This window comes from Lampris incognitus, chromosome 4, assembly GCF_029633865.1.
Source record: "Lampris incognitus isolate fLamInc1 chromosome 4, fLamInc1.hap2, whole genome shotgun sequence".
NCBI classification, from domain to species: domain Eukaryota; kingdom Metazoa; phylum Chordata; class Actinopteri; order Lampriformes; family Lampridae; genus Lampris; species Lampris incognitus.
In genome coordinates this window covers 63,468,000-63,487,906 of record NC_079214.1, presented here as the reverse complement: position 1 = coordinate 63,487,906, position 19,907 = coordinate 63,468,000, and the positions used below count along the sequence as shown (strand labels likewise).

Here is a 19,907-nt window from a genome sequence, read left to right as displayed (position 1 = left end):
TGTCATGTTTGTTGTGTTGCAGTGTCGTTACTCTATGTTAAGTACACACAGACAGCCGCGAAACCCGAGTCAAATCCCATGTAGTGCAAACCTACATGGCCAATAACCACGATTCCGATTCTAGGGACAGTTTAGCACGGCCGAGTCACCTGACCTACACGCCTTTGGACTGTGGGAGGAAACCCACGCAGACACGGGGAGAACATGCAAACTCCACACAGAGGACGGACGACCCCGGACGACCCTCAAGGCTGGACTACCCCGGGGCTCGAACCCAGGACCTTCTTGCTGGGAGGTGACCACTGCGCCACCGTGCCGCCTGATTCTGTTATCTGTTAATTCTGTGTATTTTGGGCATTTGACACCTCTTGCTTGTCAAGTCAAGTCAAGTCCGTTTTATTCGTACAGCCCAATATCCCAAATTACAAATTTGCCTCAGTGGGCTTTACAGCAACACGACATCCTGTCCTTAGACCCTGGCATGGGATAAGGAAAAGCTCCCTAAAACAGGGGGAACAACAGGAAGAAACTTCAGGGAGAGCAACAGAAGAGGGATCACTCTCCCAAGACGGAAAACGTGCAGTGGATGTTGTGTTTACACAATTTAAAGAATGCAACACTGAAAGAGGATAACATAATTATAATGAAAGGAAAGTAGGAATAGCATCGATAGCCGTGGCAAACTCCTTTGGAGTAAGAGGAATGCCAACAGTATCAAGGAATTCAGAATGGCTCGCTAGATGTACGTTATCATTGATTAACTGGTTTACTGGAATCATATTGTTGTTAGGCCAGTTTGGATAAAATAAGGATGAGGATGTCTTGTCTGCCCGTCCTGGAAGAGGGATCCCTCCTCCTCTGTCGCTCTTCCTGAGGTTTCTCCCATATTTTGTTTTTCCTGATGAGGTTTTGCTTGTGGAGCTTTTCCTCATTTGGGTTTACGGTCCGAGGATAGCGTCGTGCGTCGTACACTGTTGTATAATGTACTGATTGTAAAGCCCTACCTTGTGGCCTCCCTTGCGATTTTGGGCTCCATAAATAAAGTCGACTCGATTCCAAAACATATCACCACCTAGCAATGTGAACGGTGTTTCCATGCCGACGGCCAGAGATGTAAGCAGTGTCGGTACCTGGGTCTGGGTCTCTCCTGCTCCACATTGTCCGAAAGGTCAGCCCCTTAGATTTGGCCCTCTCCGCAGTCCTAAAATCAAACATTTTACTTAGTATCCCAAATAACAGCAATTGTCTACAAACTGCACACGGTGTACAGAAGCTTCCTTCTGACAGACAAGATTCAGACGTCTCCACTGCTTTTTTTATTCCTCAATGCTTTGACGTGACTGACCATGTGGCTGGAAAAGCCCGTCTTCACGGTGCTTTGCAGGTGCTGCTTGAATGTCATTTCAAGCAGCACCTGCAATTTATGATTTGTACAAACGAATCATACATTGCTTTTCATGATCTGTCAGGATTACCCTCTCAAACGCTGTTTGGTTCAGTTTTCAATGAAAATGCAAATACATATAAATGAGCATTTATGCTATGAGAAGCAGCCCACGCTAGTCAACGGCACATAAACAGCTGATCCATGACCTGGAATTCCAAAGCCCTTTGTTTGTAAATTAAATAAAAAGGATTCCTCAGGCCAAATAAAAACACATTAAGCTGCTGAACACACTGGCATGATGCTGGTCAGCCTGATGGAAGGTCGGGCGGGGGGCATGACTGAAAACCGGGTGTGCTGTGGTGACCTCAAGTTTTACTTTTGGTGTCATCCAACGTATTGGACAACAGACCCAAAAGTCAACAGGGATATTGTATAGTGAGATAGCCATATTTGCTCGAGCAAGGCTTTACTAATGGTTACCAAGATTGTTCCGCCTATTCCAAGATATCTGAGTGAACGCTATATAGAACACGAGGGAGTTGTTTTACTGATAGCTGCATTAAAAGTACATTAAGAGGATTATAGATGTGAAATAAATACATGCTGGTTTGGTGTTAGGGCTGCTATAGCTATCCTGATAAACTACCGTGGCTTGCACAAGTATTCATACCCCTTGATCTTTTCCACATTTGCTCACGTTTCGACCACAAACTTAAATATATTTTATTGGAATTTTATGTGCAAGACCAACACAAAGTGGCACACAATTGTGAAGTACAAAGAAAATGATACATGATTTTGAATTTTTTTTACAAATAAAAAACTGAAAAGTGCGGCGTGCAAAAGTATTCAGCCCCCCTGAGTCAATACTTTGTGGAACCGCCTTTTGCTGCACTTACAGCTGCAAGTCTTTTGGGGTATGTCTCTACCAGCTTTGCACATCTAGAGACTGACATTTTTGCCCATTCTTCTTTGCAAAACAGCTCAAGCTCAGTCAGATTAGATGGAGAGCGTCTGTGAACAGCAGTTTTCAGATGTTGCCACAGATTCTCAATTGGATTTAGGTCTGGACTTTGACTGGGCCATTCTAACACATGAATCTGTTTTGTTTTAAACCAGTCCATTGTAGCCCTGGCTTTATGTTTAGGGTCGTTGTCCTGCTGGAAGGTGAACCTCCGCCCCAGTCTCAAGTCTTTTGCAGACTCCAACAGGTTTTCTTCCAAGATTGCCCTGTATTTGGCTCCATCCATCTTCCCATCAACTCTGACCATCTTCCCTGTCCCTGCTGAAGAGAAGCACCCCCAGAGCATGATGCTGCCACCACCATGTTTGACAGTGGGGATGGTGTGTTCAGAGTGATGTGCAGTGTTAGTTTTCCGCCACACATAGCGTTTTGCATTTAGGCCAAAAAGTTCAATTTTGGTCTCATCTGACCAGAGCACCTTTTTCCACATGTTTGCTGTGTCCCCCACATGGCTTCTGGCAAACTGCAAATGGGACTTCTTATGGTTTTGTTTTAACAATGGCTTTCTTCTTGCCACTCTTCCATAAAGGCCAGATTTGTGCAGTGCATGACCAATAGTTGTCCTGTGGACAGATTCCCCCACCTGAGCTGTGGATCTCTGCAGTTCGTCCAGAGTCACCATGGGCCTCTTGGCAGCATCTCTGATCAGTGCTCTCCTTGTTCAGCCTGTAAGTTTAGGTGGACGGCTGTGTCTTGGTAGGTTTGCAGTTGTGCCATACTCTTTCCATTTCCGGATGATGGATTGAACAGTGCTCCGTGAGATGTTCAAAGCTTGGGAAATCTTTTTATAGCCTAACCCTGCTTTAAACTTCTCCACAACTTTATCCCTGACCTGTCTGGTGTGTTCCTTGGACTTCATGATGCTGTTTGCTCCCCAATATTCTCTTAACAAACCTCTGAGGCCATCACAGAACAGCTGTATTTGTACTGAGATTAGATTACACACAGGTTGACTCTATTTAGTCATTAGGTCAACATTCGATCATTCAGCAATCATCAGGCAACTTCTGAAGGCAATTGGTTGCACTCAGAGGAAAGGGGGCTGAATACTTTTGCACACCGCACTTTTCAGTTTTTTATTTGGAAAAAAAATTGAAAATCATCTATATATTTCTTTGTACTTCACAATTGTGTGCCACTTTGTGTTGGTCTTTCACATAAAATTCCAATAAAATATATTTATGTTTGTGGACGTAACGTGACAAAATGTGGAAAAGTTCAAGGGGTATGAATACTTTCGCAAGCCACTGTAAATAAAAGAGAAGAGCCTTATTGTTGATGCGTGTTCCACTTGTCTGTTTGGTCCAAGAGTGATTCTTCCATTGCGTTTTAAATATTTATTTAAACTTGCTTGAAGACATACAGTGAAATAATGAATTGAATCCATGAAATAATAACTTTTAACCTGACCTAATACACATATACACAAAGCACGAATACACATAGGCTATGCACGAATACATGTAGGCTATGCACGAATACATGTAGGCTATGCACGAATACACGTAGGCTATGCACGAATACACATAGGCTATGCACGAATACACGTAGGCTATGCACGAATACACATAGGCTATGCACGGTCAGAAAAACCGTGTGGCTCTACTCTTCCATTCTAGGCAACTCGCCATTCCGCTTACTTCCTCTTCCGGAGTGCGGTAACCCAGGAACACCCTTCTCTAGTTCTTAAAGTGACATGCACCTATCTAAGACTACACAGCAAACTTAATACATAAAGAAAGCAGTTACCTAAAGTATACGATGTGTAAAAACTAAGTATTTAAACTAATTATTCAAAATACTAATTAAAACATTAATTATGAACCATTAGGAGACATTTCGCTCCTACATTACCAGCCCCTAATTGTTCTGATAATGCTAAAGCCTAGAACAATTACCACATTCATAACAAATTCCATATCAAATTACATCAATACATAAAATGAACAGGCATTTGTATTATCAAACATCTGATTTTACAAAATATGAAAAGGAAGTGCTTGGTAAGCACACAGTCCAATACTTCGTCAGTCAGCTTGACAGGTCCGTTTTCTGAAAGAAAAAAGAGAAACAGAGAGAGGGAGAGAGAGAGAGAGAGAGAGAGAGAGAGAGAGAGAGAGAGAGAGAGAGAGAGAGAGAGAGAGAGAGAGAGAGAGAGAGGGAGCCAGAGGTTTCCAGCACGTGGCTCATCGTGGGGGGTCAGTCTTTACCACCTGCCCATTCAGATTCCATGAGGAGCAGATCTTTGTGATGGGTCTGTCCAAGATGTTGGTCTTTGTCTTGATGCGAACCCTGCGAACAAGCCCCTTCTTGTCTGGAATTGCCTCAATGACTTTTCCCATAATCCATGAATTTCTTGGAGCACAGTCATCCGCCAGAAGAACCACGTCTCCTTCTGCAAAGTTTCTTGATGCTGTGGATCATCGTTGCCGCTCCTGAAGTTGAGGTAGGTACTCTTTAATCCATCTCTTCTAAAACAAATCTGACATATATTGCACCTGCCTCCATCTACGCCGGGAATAGAGATCATCCGTGTTGAATAACCCTGGTGGTAATGATGGTTTCACCTTCAGTAGCAGGAGATAATAGGGCGTCAGTGCCTCCAAGTCATTTGGGTCACCACATGCCTTTGAGATAGGTCGGCTGTTGATGATCGACTCAACCTCACATAAGACTGTGTGAAGGCTTTCTTCATCAAGGAATTGTTCTCTCACAGTGGAATTCAGTACCTTTCTAACTGATCTTATTAACCGCTCCCACACTCTGCCATGGTGAGAAGCTGTGGGAGGGTTAAATGTCCATTTAATCCCATATTGATGAAACAAATGCTGAAATTTAGAGGTGTTCCAGTCAGCAATGGCTGCCTTCAGCTCACGATTGGCCCCAACAAAGTCCGTCCCATTATCTGAACGAATCTCTTTCACTTGTCTGTGAATGTTCTCATTCATCCAGGTCATGGTTATCCAAAGGAGTTGAATCAAGTGCAACTGGACTTGGTATATATCCATGAAGACGTTTCGCCTCTCATCCAAGAGGCTTCCTCAGTTCGTGCCTTTCTAGCCTAGCTTGGTCTAGTCAGAAAGGTCCGAACTGAGGAAGCCTCTTGGATGAGAGGCGAAACGTCTTCACAGATATATACCAAGTCCAGTTGCACTTGATTCAACTCCTTTGGATCTCTTTTACTTGTCCTCTCCTTGCCATGAAGCGCCGGACTGCGTTTATGCACGAGTCTGTCTCCAATGATGAGGCAAGCTCAATGTGAACTGCGTGAACAGCTAAACAAGTGAATATAACACCATATCTCTTTGTGAGGCTTCTTCCACGTTTCACCTCAAATGGTCAAAAATAGTCCATCCCAACTCTGGTGAAGGGTGGATCATCTGGCATCAACCGACCTCATGGAAGATCAGCCATTAGTTGTTTCCCAACTGTTTCATGTAAGCGACGGCATGTAACACACTTTGAGAGAACCGTCCGAATGGCTGTGTTGGAACCAGGGATCCAAAATCTCTGCCGCAGTTCGGAGAGCATATGATTGCGGCCTCCATGTCCAGTTTCCTCATGGATCTGTCGTAGAACTACATCAACAATGGGAAAGTCTCTAGACAGAATGACAGGCTGCTTACAATTTTCTGGCATAGCTGCTCGACAGAGCCTTGCACCAACTCGCAACAGACCATCTTGAAACACAGGGTTCAGCTTATACAAGTGGCTACTGCACTTCACATTCTGTCCCTTGAGTAGAGCTAAAATCTCATCAGAGAACTTCTCTTTCTGACAGAATTTGATCATGTCCTGACACATTGATATGGCTGCTTCATCTGTAGCAACAGATTTCAGGCAGTCATCCACGTAGAAATTCTGCAACACTGTCTCTACCACTTCCGCTTTGAACTGCCCACTTTGGTCTTCAGCACACTTTCTCAGAGCAAAACTGGCACAGCTAGGTGGAGACATAGCCCCAAACAAGCGTACAGTCATTTTGTGCTCAGTCAAGGCTTGGTTATAGTCACCACCTGTCCACCAAAGGAATCTGAGTAAATCAGAGTCGTCATCACGCACTCTAACCTGGTGGAACATTGCTTCCACATCTGCCATGATTGCAACGGGTTCTTGTCTGAGTCGGATTACAACGCCAATTAGACTACTGGTCAGGTCTGAACCTTGAAGAAGCTGCTCATTTAAGGATGTGCCCTGATAGGGTGCAGCGCAGTCAAACACAACTCTCAGTATCTGTTTCACTGGGTGGTATACTGCATGGTGCGGTATATACCACGCTTTCCCTTCTGTGTGTGTCAATTCTTCATTGGACAACTGCACTGCATAACCCTTTTGAATAAGCTGTTCCGTGAAATCTGTGTATTCCTGTTGAAAGCAGGCATTTCTGATGAACTTCCGCTGTAAGTTGTGTGCTCGCTGTTCAGCTATCTTGTGATTATTTGGCATGTTGACCATTTTGCTCTTTAGCGGTAAACATATGGTGTAATGACCATCCACCAGTTTAGCTGATTCCATAACCATGTCCATGAACTGATGATCTTCTCTAGACATCTCTATTTCATCATGTTTTCTTCCCTCAGGGAAATTCATCTTGAACTGTTGAAGCCACAGGTTCTCTAAACAGGCCACAGCTATACGATCCACCATTGTCTTCATTGGTTTTCTCATATCTGCATGACTGCAGAGTTCCCTTAAGGGCTCATTCACGGTCCAACCTAGTTTGGTTCTTACAGTGTATGGTCCATTACCAACACTGCTCACCACTTCCCACGGCTCCATAGCTTTGGGTACATTTGTTCCAATGAGCAGTCCAATGTCAGCCTCAATTTGAAGGAGATAGATTTCTTTGAGGTAAGACCACCTTTCAAGATCCTTCTGCTGGGGTACGTTTTCTTTACCTATAGGTATTGACCTTTGCGTGAAGACATCTGGACGTTCAAGGAACTCGCCGCCTGACAAACTGCTGACCTCCAAGCCAGACACCACATAAGTGCATACAGGTTTCTCTTCATTCATGGTTCTCAGCAGTATGTCTGTCTTCCTTCCACTGAGCTTTAACTTATCCATCAATGCCTTCGTACAGAACGTGACAGAGCTCCCTGGGTCCAGAAAAGCATAAGTCTGCACCACCACACTTCCCTTCTTGGCTTTGACTTGGACAGGAACTATTGCGAGTGTGCAGTCATCTTCTCCGGCCCCAGTAAACTCATAACCATCAGACTCTGCACAGACAAATGCACTCAAAACTGTTTGACCGTCACAGTTATCAGTCCTCTTCTTTGGTTCAGCAACCGTGTCCTTTTTCTTAATGTGCAGCAGTGTGGGATGAGCCTAGGAACACATCTGACAGCTCACCTTTACTTTACAGGCTTTGCTCATGTGACCATGCTTCAAGCAGCTAAAACACGGTCCTTTGCCTCTCAAGAATTCCAACTCATCTTTGTGTGGCTTGTCTTTTAGTTTACTACATGACTCTATGTTGTGTTCACCCTTACAAAAGAGATATGTCCTTGTCGTAGGTGTGATGGGATTCGTGTGTTCTGTTTGCACTGCATCTTCCATTTGGCAATTCAATGGTATAGTGCTTGTGGTGAACGACTTCTTGATTCCATTTCTTTTCTGTGCTCTATGATCGTCTTGTTTAGTTGTGGATCCTTTAGCAGTTGTGCCGTCCTCTATATCGCCAAAGACTGGATGAAGTGCAATTTTGGCCTGTTTGTTTATGAACTCAACCAGATCTTTAAACCTGACTCTCTTGTCACATTGCTCCTGTACACTACACACAACAACTCTCCACCTTTCACGTAGCTTGTAAGGAAGCTTTGCTACGATAGCCTTTAAGTTCACAACATTATCCAGTTCTTCCATATAACTCACTTAAGTCATGGTATTACAGCATGCCATTAGAAAGAGTGAAAATGCATTTAAAGCTTCTCCATCCTCTGGCTTGATAGGTTTCCAGCTCAAGACCTTGTTCATGTAGGCTACAGCAATCTTGTAATCATTCCCAAAATGCTCTTTGAGCAGCTGTTTAGCCCTGCAATAACCTACATGACTTCATGTGAAGATAACTTTTTATCAACTCTTTAGGTGGCCCACTAGTGAACTGCTCTAAGAAGTAGAGACGGTCCTTATAGCTTTCGGTGAGGAATTCTACTCCATGCTCAAAGGCTCTTGCAAAAAGATTGCAGTCTAAAGGATCACCACTGAAGATGGGGATGTCTAACGGTGACAAGGTCATAATTTTTTGCTGCTTCACCATCAACTCTGTAATGCTATTCTGGCGTGCCATGACACTGCAGAACGTTTCTACTGCATGATCATCTGCAATAAAGTTACTAGACTGACCTACACCAGTGGGCTGGGGACAAAGCGGCCTGAATACTTCACCTCCGTTTTCTGTGTTGACGATCGGCTCTGCATGTGGTGGTAGAACTCCAGATTCAATAGTCATTCGACATGTAGGACTTACTTGGGATAAGCGCTCAGTTTCAAAATTTTCTAATACTTTGATTTTAGCTTCAGATGCAGCAATAGCAGTTTGTAGTTCTAATGCTTCCCTTTTTGCCTTCAACTCAGCTTCCTGACGTTCAAGATCTTGCTTCTGCTTGAGAGCAGCAGCCTTTGCAAGTAATGTCGCTCTCTCTACCTCAGCCTTGAGGCGCGCCGAGGAAGCACTGGAGGACGCCTTGCTTCCAATGTCTGACCCACGCCTTCTACTCTAAATGCTCGAAGCAAAGGACGCCATTGGTACACTGTCTATAGGCTTTACCTCTGCATCACAGCGTCTAGCTTGCTCTACCCTCTCCTCGACTGCCTTTAGCCACGTTTCCACTTCTTGTATAAATCCTCTTATATGAAGTATTTTAGACTCGTATGAATTTTGATCTTCAGAGAACTTGTCGTCATGGATTAAATGTTTTATATTATCATGTAGCTTGTTTTAGTTCCCCAAGCGAATCCTGATAATCCAAACGTAATTTCCTTTTCACTGCTTTTACGTTAGCATCAGCTTTCATTATCCGCTCAAGCTCATTTGCCTGGTTGGTTAGCTGACCTAGCTTAGCTCTTCTAGGCTGTGTTAACCTGTGCAGTTTGTCCTCGACAGCCTTTTCCGTCATTTTCTCATTCCTTTTTTGACGAGGTAGCTCCTCAAACCCTTCTTCCATATTTCCACGTTACTTTGAAACGTCTCCAAATTAAACAATGCTAGCAATAAGTTTTTTACTGCTTACCATGCTGCCTTTCTTTTTACCATCGCTCACCAGTGCTCGGGTAATCCTCGTTAGCGAGTTTCCTTGCTGTCCACAATGCCTTGAATCCCTCTCAATCTTCCTTTTCCACTTGGAACAAGAGGGTTTTTCTGACAAAGATGTAAGGGCTGCTATAGCTATCCCGATAAACTAAATAAAAGAGAAGAGCCTTATGGCTGACGTGTGTTCCACTTGTCTGTTCGGTCCAAGAATGATTCTTCCTTTGCGTTTTAAGTATTTATTTAAACTTGCTTGAAGGCATACAATGAAATAATGAATTGCATCCACGAAATAATAACTGACCTGACCTAATACACGTATACATAAAGCATGAGCAATTTTGTATTGCCGCTCTATGACCAATAAGGGTTGCCATGTTCTTGGCTGCATGCTGCCACACTGGATCAATACTGCCATCGGTGTGTATGTTAAGTGCAGAAGCGACAAAATGCATAAACTGAAATCGACATTCGCAGGCAAGATGGTAGAAAGTGACATAAAAGGCGGTGAGTATGAATTAGAGCCACAGTGTCCTTTAGAGTAGGAAAATTATGTAATAAACGGTTGATTTAATGACCTGCCATCCCATTACACCGCAGCATGTCAGCATCCAAGAAATCATCAATTTTACTTAAAAATTGACTTATGGAGATGGATGTCTTAGTTGTTGCAGCTCAGTTGCACGAATCATTCATTCATGTAAGTTCAACCCTCTAGCTGAGTTTTTCCAAGGAGTTTGCTTTTCCTTTAAGCATAGACTTACTTGCCCAACTGGTTCCTAGAAAGGTCAAGGACTCTGAGCTGAGGGCAGTTCCAGACTTGGGGTGGTGGAAGAGCCTTGATCTGGTTCCCACACAGTCTCAAGAAGACCAGGGCCTGAGAGAGAGAAAGAGGCAGGATGGGTGGGTAGAGTGAAGAAATATTTTTCTTTTTCTTTTTTTTAACTTCTTTTTCATTTTTTCTACTTATATTGAGTGACTGGATGTAAAACCTTACTGACAAAGATTGGCCTCTGTCTCTCTTCAAAACATAAAAAAGTATAAGAGTAATTGCCTTTCCTGAGCTTATTTGGATTTTAATATCCCATAACTTATCCTGTAATATGCCATTATTTTTAGTAAAGCAAGAGAGATATTTCTAGACTCCTATTCAAGGTACAGTATCTGATTCTTTAAAGACTTGAAGATTGCCCGACTGGAAATATTTTCAGCTATATTTTTTTATTTTCTGAGCTGCTTTGTCATTTTCTCTGTATCTGTTGTACTTTAAGATTTGAATTTTGAAGGTACAGGTTGTCCCGGGTTACGAACGCCCGACATACGAACTCCCGTACTTACGAACCGACTTCCGTAAAGCCTGTTTAAAAAAAGAATCGAGCTACACACAACGGTTCGTACTAACGAATGGACAGGCTACTCTGCGCCACGCGCGATGTCCACAACGCTGGGTGTTTTAGGCGGTTCATCGGCTCGAGGGAGAACAACGCCACGCCTTCGTCGACGTTTTCAGTCGTATCACGTAAACATTGTTGTGCGCGTTGAGTTGTGACTTAAAAATTCCGTGTGTTTACCTTCGTAATCATGGCTTCAAAGCGTAAATGAGATGGCGATGCACTGAAGAAAAGGAAAACGACCACGATTGAAATGTAAGTGGAAATAATAAAGCCTTCAGAGAAGGGTGTCATCTCATCTCATCTCATCATCAGCGGCTTCTCCGGGGTCGGGTCGGGTCGCTGTGGCAACAGGCTAAGTAGGACGCTCCAGGTGTCCCTTTCTCCTGCAACGCCCTCCAGCGCCTCATGTGGGATCGCAAGGCGTTCCCAGGCCAGATTGGACATGTAGTCCCTCCAACGAGTTCTGGGTCTACCCCGGGGTCTCCTCCCAGTTGGACGTGCCTGGAAAACCTCCAAAGGAAGGTACCGAGTGAGGCATCCTAATCAGATGCCCGAACCACCTCAACTGGCTCCTTTTGATACGAAGGAGCAGAGGTTTTACTCCGAGGTCCCTCTGGATGTCCGAGCCCCTCACCCTGTCTCTACGGCTGAGCCCAGACACCCTACGGAGGAAACTCATTTCATCTGCTTGTGTCCGCGATATCACCCTTTCAGTCACTACCCAAAGCTCATGACTATATGTGAGGGTTGGAACGAAGACTGACTGGTAAATTGAGAGCTTTGCCTTCTGGCTCAGCTCCCTCTTCACCACAACAGTCTGGTACAACGTCCGCATTACTGCCGATGTTGCACCAATCCGCCTGTCAATCTCCTGCTCCATCCTACCCTCACTCGTGAACAAGACCCCGAGATATTTGAACTCCTTCACTTGAGGCAACAACTCATCCCCAAACCGGAGGGAGCAATCCACCATTTTCTGGTAGAGAACCACGGCCTCAGACATGGAGGTGCTGACTCTCATCCCGGCCATTTCACACTCAGCTGCAAACCGCCCCAGTCCGTGTTGGAGGTCGCGTTCTAATGAAGCCAACAAAACCTCATCATCCGCGAAGAGCAGAGATGCGATTCTGAGGTTCCCAAAACAGACACACTCCTCACCTTGGCTGCGCCTTGAGATCCTGCCCATGAATATCATAAACAGAATCGGAAACAAAGGAAAACTTTGGCGGAGTCCGACACCCACCGAAAACATGTTTGACTTTGTGCTGAGAATGCGGACACAGTTCTCAGTTAATTATACAAGGACCAAATGGCTTGTAGCAACTGCCCCGGTACCCCATACTCCTGCAGTACCCCGCTCAACTTGCTCCAGGTTACATGGTTGTAAGCCTTCTCCAAGTCCACAAAACACATGAAGACTGGCTGGTCAAAGTCCTATGCCTCCCTCAGCACTTCAGCAAGGGTAAAGAGTTGGTCCATTGTTCCACGGCCAGGAGGGAATCCACATTGTTCCTCCTGAATCCAAGGTTCGACAATCGGTCGGAGCCTCCTTTCCAGCACCCTAGAGTAGACTTTCCCAGGGAGGCTGAGCTGTGTGATGCTCTGATAACGGCAGCACACCCTCCAGTCCCCTTTTTTAAATATGGGAACCATGACCCCAGTCTGCCTCTCCACAGGTACTGTCCACGACTTCCACGCAACACTGAAGAGGCGTGTCAGCCAAGACAGCTCAACAATGTCCAGAGCCGTCAGCATTTCAGGGCGAATCTCATTCACACCTGGCGCCTTGCCAACGAGGAGTTTCTCAACTACCTCGGAGACCTCTGCCAGGGATATGGGTGGGGCTACCTAATCTAATTATCTGTTAACTCCCCTCCTCTTTCATCTGTTTCTATCTGCGGGTGTCTCATTATCTCACACTCGCTCTGTATTGACAGGCAAATTCACAAAGAATTAAGTGCGGCCACTGATAGCACCATGAATTGTGCATCACTTGCAACCACTATCTGCCCCATTGCAAGGTCCAATTCACAAAAGATATTGTGCTAACGATATTACAGAGAAAACACACCCATAAAGTTTTGCAGCTGAGTGCAATTTACCCTTTTTTGCATCTAACGGTGGCTGGTCCAAAGGCTATCGAGGTGTATAATACATTCACGTTTGAAGCTGATGATGATAAAAATGATCTGGATACGGTTCTTAAAATTTTCGATGAATACTGCACACCTCGGAAGAAACAAAAAGAAATCTATGAGAGATTTGTGTTTCGCTCCCGCATGCAAAAACAGGGAGAGTCCTTGGAAGTTTTTTTTGACTGATTTGAAAACAAAAGCACAAACATACAACTTATTATATTATTATACATGCAACTGTGGTGATACACAATTGAGGGTAGATTCACCAGGGGCTGCTGCTCCTTTAAGGCAGACATTCATAGTGCTGACGTAGGCACTGCTTAGAGTTTCCGGGGTGGAGCCATGTTTGCAGCAGCCTAGCGGTTAGCTGGTTGCCACGAGAGGTCGTGCTGTATCGGTGTCGTTTTGTGTGGCGAGTAAACGGAATTGACTCGACTCGATCTCTCCGTCTCCTCATTCTTGCACTCCCACACAACTACAATATTTTTGTAGATTGGACAAAAAGAGACAAGAGTGGAATGCTATATGAGCACTACTGATGAATAAACAAGAGTGTACTGACCCAGATTTAATTTCTAAGGAAAGCTTCAAATTTTACAGTGAACTGTACTCCACCTCATTCATCCTCAGATGCTGATGCTTCCTTTAAGCATGGAAAGGAATGGATCCCCAAAGTGCATGAATGTTTCAAAAGCATATGCGAGGCAGACATCAATTTGGTTGAAGTGGAAAAAGCCATGAAATCCTTAGCATTAGACAAATCTCCGGGTTCAGACGGTCTAACTAGCAATTTCTATAGACATTTCTGGAACTATCTTAAAGACCTTATTTTCCATATGTTAAAAGAAATATCTGAATCTCACTCTCTTCCAACTACTATGAAGCAGGGGATAATAACACTCATCCCTAAGACTAGTAAAGATCCCAAATTAATTGACAATCTTAGAGACCTATAACCTTGCTCAATAATGACTGTAAAATTTTTAACTCATATTTATGCAGACAGACTGAAATCTGGTATCACACAAATTATCTCAGATACCCATCTGGTTTTATTAAAGGATGATCAATTCATAACAATGTACGGCTTGTGCTTAACTTACTGGAATATAACCATTTAATTGAAGGAGAAAGTTTTATTTTATTCTTATATTTTTTAAAGCTTTCGACACAATTGAACACAAATGTATTTTTAGTACCTTAAAACTATTTGGTTTTGGAGAAAACTTCATTAATGTGGTTAAACTATTATATAGGGACACTAATAGTACAGTCTTACTACCACGAGGTATGTGTCCAAGATTCTCAATTGATAAAGGAATTAAACAGGGGTGCCCCATTTCTCCTGTATTATTTATCACAGCAGTGGAAATGCTCTCTATTCTTGTAAAAACTACAGATTTTGGGAAATTGACAGTGTTAGGCAAACAGCTGGCATTTAGCCAACTGGCAGACGACATGACCATATTCATGGAAAATAGTGACCAAATTCCAAAAGTCATCAAAACAATTGATTTTTTTTCTAAGGCATCTGGCTTAAAATTAAACCTTAAAAAAATGTGAATTGTTGCCAATTCATCATTCCCCGCTAGCTACAGTTCATAATATCCCTGTTAAATCAACTGTTAAATATGTAGACATACACATTTCTAAGGATTATAACACTCTAGATAATCTCAACATTTGGAATACTTCAGATAAATGTAAATCATATTAAAATATCTGGTCTCACAGGGACATCTCTACTATTGGCCGAAACTTCCTCTCAAAAATTGAATGCCTTTTACCCAACCTATTCATTGTCAGTCTCCAAAAACGCAATAAAGTCTATAAACCAGGCTAACTTTAATTATATTTGGAATAGGAAAACACACTACATCAGGAAAGGAATTATGGTTAAAGGATATGAGGAAGGAGGTCCTAAAGCCATTGATACAGATTGTATTAATTGCACTATTAAACTTAATTGGCTAATATCCTTTTTGAAAAATGAAAACACCCTGTGGTTCCACATGCCAAACCACATTGTTAGGAATTTAGGAGGCATTAACCTCCTCCTTAGATGTGACTATGACCTAAATAAGCTACCCATCACTGCCTTCCATCAACAGGTATTACAGTATTGGAAAATAATCTACAAGCACAATTTTAGTCCCCATAACACCTCATTATGGAACTGCAGGTATGTTTTACTTAGAAATAAATCCATAATTTACAAAAATTGGCTAGAGAAAGGAATATGGTCTGTGATGCAGCTGCTGGATAATACTGGAAACATTCTTCCCTTTGAGGGTTTTTGTTTTAAATTTAACCAAAATGACAGAAGACAGTACAATAATGTTATCAAAGTAATCCCCCAATCTATAATTGTGATGTCTTATAACTTATTTCAGATCAGTGTAAACCCAAATCTTCCTTCGCTTTTGGTGAATGGTCACAATATCACCAATCTAAAACTACCTAATATCACAGTCCGGCAAACCTTTATCAAAGAATTCTATCCAGTCACACCAAACAGAAACTCGGTTCCACAACTTTTCTCTAAAAAAAAAAAAAGCTGAGAGTGTGAGATCACAATTCTTTAAGTTTCCTATTGCAGCAAAAGCAACGGAAGTTCACTTTAAAATCCTCAATGAAACAGACCCCTCTGCAGAAGTTCTAACATGTCAGTTTGGTTTAGATCACAACAATTGCTCGTTCTGTGTTGAACACACTGAAACAACCGATCATCTTTTTTTATGGATGTAAATTTGCTAATGCTTTTTGGGAAGATTTGCATGATGTTTTGTTTGGTATACCTGTAAAAGATCAAACACATGACCTGGCAATCAACACAATCATCATCCTTGAAAAAAAAAATATAAAAATAGATTCATGAAAACAAAACCAAATTTCTATATTTTTCATAAGGAGCTGTGTCATTATTTTTCATCTCTGAAATGTGTGAAGAAGAATGCAGTGAAACTGCAATTTAGTTGAAAAGCTTGACCTTGCAGAGAACCTAGCCCCGTTTTATCTATTTATTTATTTAGTTAAATGTATTTGCCTTTCCAATATTTTCCTTTATTTTCCTTTTTTCCATTCTAACCTCTTGTTAAATCCATTTGTTATGTATGTGCCCATTTTAAGGCTTGTCTGTTGCCTGAATAATTGTCCAAGACACTGTACCATGCCATTGTGTGTTGTAAATTTGCTAATATATATAAAACCCTGCAGATAAGCTGGAGGTAACACGGGGGTTCGAACCGGTGATCCCCTCATTGATAGGCAACAGAATAGACCGCTATGCTACCCGGACATCCCACCAGTGAGTGTTTTGTTTTTTATTTGGGGCACTTTAACTTAACCTCTCAGCACTCGACCGACCAGTTGCGTAATGTCAGTGACGTCATTGGTCAACTGGTCCTGCGGCCCAATCATGTCAAACATGATCACTCAGTCAGTCAATCAGTCAATCAGTATTAATATCTCGAAACTTGTATTATTTAATACACCATTATTATTAGCAAAGCCAGAGAAATATTTCTAAAATCAGACTCAAGGTACCATATCAGTTCTTTAAAGGCTGAAAGATTGCCTGACTGGAGAGAGATAGAAGTCATGCAGCAGACCAAAATGTCATCCACAGTATTTGATCTTGCAAACTATTGCTTTTGTCCTAAAATGACACTTTTTAAGTACAGTTGTTATTTCTACTTGACTACAACTTGGAGCAATGATGCTGCTCTGAATACAGCATCTCCTTGTTCTAATATAACCCATCCATCCATCCATCCATCCATTATCTTAACCACTTATCCTGCTCTCAGGGTTGTGGGGATGCTGGACCCTATTCCGGCAGTCATTGGGTGGCAGATGGGGAGACACCCTGGACAGGTCACCAGGCCATCACAGGGTTGGCTGGCTGGCTGGCTGACACACACACACACACACACACCCATTCATTCCTAGGGACAATTTAGTACGGCTGAGTCACCTGGCCTACATGTCTTTGGACTGTGGGAGGAAACCGGAGCCCCTGGAGGAAACCCACGCAGACACGGGGAGAAGATGCAAACTCCACACAGAGGACGACCCAGGATGACCCACCAAGGTTGGACTACCATGGGGCTCGAACCCAGGACCTTCCTGCTGTGAGGCAACCCCGCTAACCACTGTCCCACCGTGCCGCCCTGCTGTGAGATGACCGTGCTAACCACTGCACCACCGTCCCGCCCTAATTTAACCATAACTTAATAAAATGCGTATTATTTCAACCAATATGCCACTTGGAGTATAAGCGATTATAAAATCATGGATCCAGTCCTATCTGCCAGAACTCACTTTTGAGGGGAAATCAATACCTTACAAATACAAAGACATCAACCCAACAGACTGGTATTTCATCAACCGCCAAACATCAGCAGAATCATCACCAGGTTTAACATGAGCATATCAATAATACCTCCAGCTCGAACATATATGACGGCAACCACATCAGATTGTTGTCCGCAAAGTCCACCTCCTGCAGCTGAGTCCTCCAGGAGATGGAGATGGTATTGGGGAGACTACTGATGAAATTGGAAGAGGCTTTGCATTGCTTCTGCAAAGGACAAACAAAGGGTATTTGTTCAGTCTTATCGCACAACAACTGCACATCTTCTGAAAACATGCACAAAGCTCATTCTCAGGATGTATAAACACTGAGCTAGGCAAGGGACTGGGGGTAGAAATGGTTTGAGATGGGGGTTTTTTTTTCTCCCCTCCAATGAGAAATGAGATAGTTGCAGAATGGTTTCTTACCAGTGGGCATGTCCAGGGGTCTGGAAAAGCAGTGAGTCTATTTCTGCTCACGTTGAGGGAGGTCAGGGATTTGAAAGAGTGCATGACAGGAGTCGGTAAACTGGTCAAATGGTTGTCGGACACATCAAACTCCTCCAGCTTACGGAGACCTATCCAGTTAGTAGCTGGCAGGGAGGACAGGCAGAGTATGACACAAACATTACTGAGGCCTTTACGTGGAGAATCAGGTTTATGAACTGAATTAACGAACAACCAACAATGTTCTCAGTAGTTGGTCAAAACCTCTGTGACAGATAGAAACAGTGAATGGTAACGCTTCTGGGTCTCACTTGTAGTCATGTGGCCTACAGGGGCTCTTTAGACGGATCAGTTGCATTGTGGCAACACAAAAATGTCGTTTTTGTGTTCTGCCATGTACAAACCCAACTCAGAAAAAAGTTGGGACGGTATAGGAAATGCAAAAAAAAAAGAAGAAAGAAAGAAAGCAGTGATTTCTAAATTTACTATGAGTTGTATTTTATGGCGGTACGAACACGTGATATTTCTTGTTTTGTCTGGTCAGCTTCATTTCATTTGTACACATCCATTCCTGCCATTCAGGCCTGCAACACAGTCCAAAAAAAAAGCTGGGCCGGGAGCAGTTTAGGGCTAGTAATGAGGTGAAATAATCGCATAGTGATGTGATTTGAAGCAGGTGATGTCAACAGGTGATTGTAACCGTGATTCAGTGCAAAAGCAGCATCCAGGAATGGCCTAGTCCTAGTCCTTCAGGGGCAAGGATGGGCCGAGGATCTCCAGTTTGCCAACAAATGCATGAGAAAATGATTGCAGTGTTTAAAAACAATGTTCCCTAAAGAAAGATAGGACGGGATTGGATATTTCACTCTCTATGGCGCACAACACGATTAAAAGATTCAAGGAATCTGGGGGGATTTCAGTGCCTAAAGGACAAGGGCACCAGCCTAGGCTGGATGACCGTGCTCTTCCATCCCTCAGATGGCGCTGCATCAAGAACCGTCGTTCATCTATAAGTGATAAAACCACATGGGCTCAGGATTATGTTGGCAAACCTTTGTCAAGCATGGCATTACGTAGTTACATCCATAAATGCCAGTTACAACTTTACTGTGCCCAACACGGGGACCGCCAGTTCGAATCCCCGTGTTACTTCCGGCTTGGCCGGGCATCCCTACAGACACAACTGGCCTTGTCTGCGGGTGGGAAGCTGGATGTGGGTATGTGTTCTGATCATTGCACTAGCGCCCCCTCTGGTCGGTCAGGGCGCCTGTTTGGGGGGGAGGGGGAACTGGGGGGAGTAGTGTGAGCCTCCCACGCGCTACTCCCCCTGGTGAAACTCCTCACTGTCAGGTGAAAAAGAAGCGGCTGGCGACTCCACATGTATCTGAGGACGCATATGGTAGTCTGCAGCCCTCCTTGGATATGCGGGGGGGGGGGCAGCTACCGGGACGGCTTGGAAGAGTGGGGTAATTGGACAGGTACAACTGGGGAGAAAAAGGGGTGGGGGGGGCAAAAACTCTACTGTGCCAAAAGGAAACCTTATGTAAACCGTGTCCAGGAGCACCGCTGAAGTCTCCGGGCTCGGAGGCGTCTGGGATGGACCCTCACACGGTGGAAAGGTGTCTCGTGGTCAGACGAGTCAGGATTTCAGGTCTCTTTTGGAGGAAATGGAGGCTGTGTGCTCCAGACCAAAGAAGAAAAGGACCATCCAGACTGTTACCGGCAACAAGTCCAAAAGCCAGGGTCTGTCATGGTACGGAGGTGTGCCAGCACCCTCAGTAAAGGTCGTTTACACTTCTGTGATGACATCATTAATGCCGAAATGTACATCGAGATTTCGCAGCGACACATGTTGCCTTCAAGACTTTCCCAGGGACGCCCGTGCATATTACAACAAGACGAGGCAAAACCA

The 19,907-nt window shown here is 43.7% G+C and overlaps 1 protein-coding gene across 1 annotated transcript in view; it reads right to left on the bottom strand.

Annotated features, from left to right (window-relative positions):
• lrrk1 (leucine-rich repeat kinase 1) overlaps positions 1-19,907 on the bottom strand; it is a 130,511-nt gene that overhangs the window by 76,779 nt on the left and 33,825 nt on the right. The window contains exons 8-11 of the mRNA XM_056279404.1: positions 17,978-18,141; positions 17,640-17,777; positions 10,428-10,540; positions 1,131-1,201 (exon numbers count right to left, since the gene is read on the bottom strand). Coding sequence (XP_056135379.1) covers positions 1,131-1,201; positions 10,428-10,540; positions 17,640-17,777; positions 17,978-18,141 — 486 coding nt within the window. The remainder of the gene's footprint in view (positions 1-1,130; positions 1,202-10,427; positions 10,541-17,639; positions 17,778-17,977; positions 18,142-19,907) is intronic.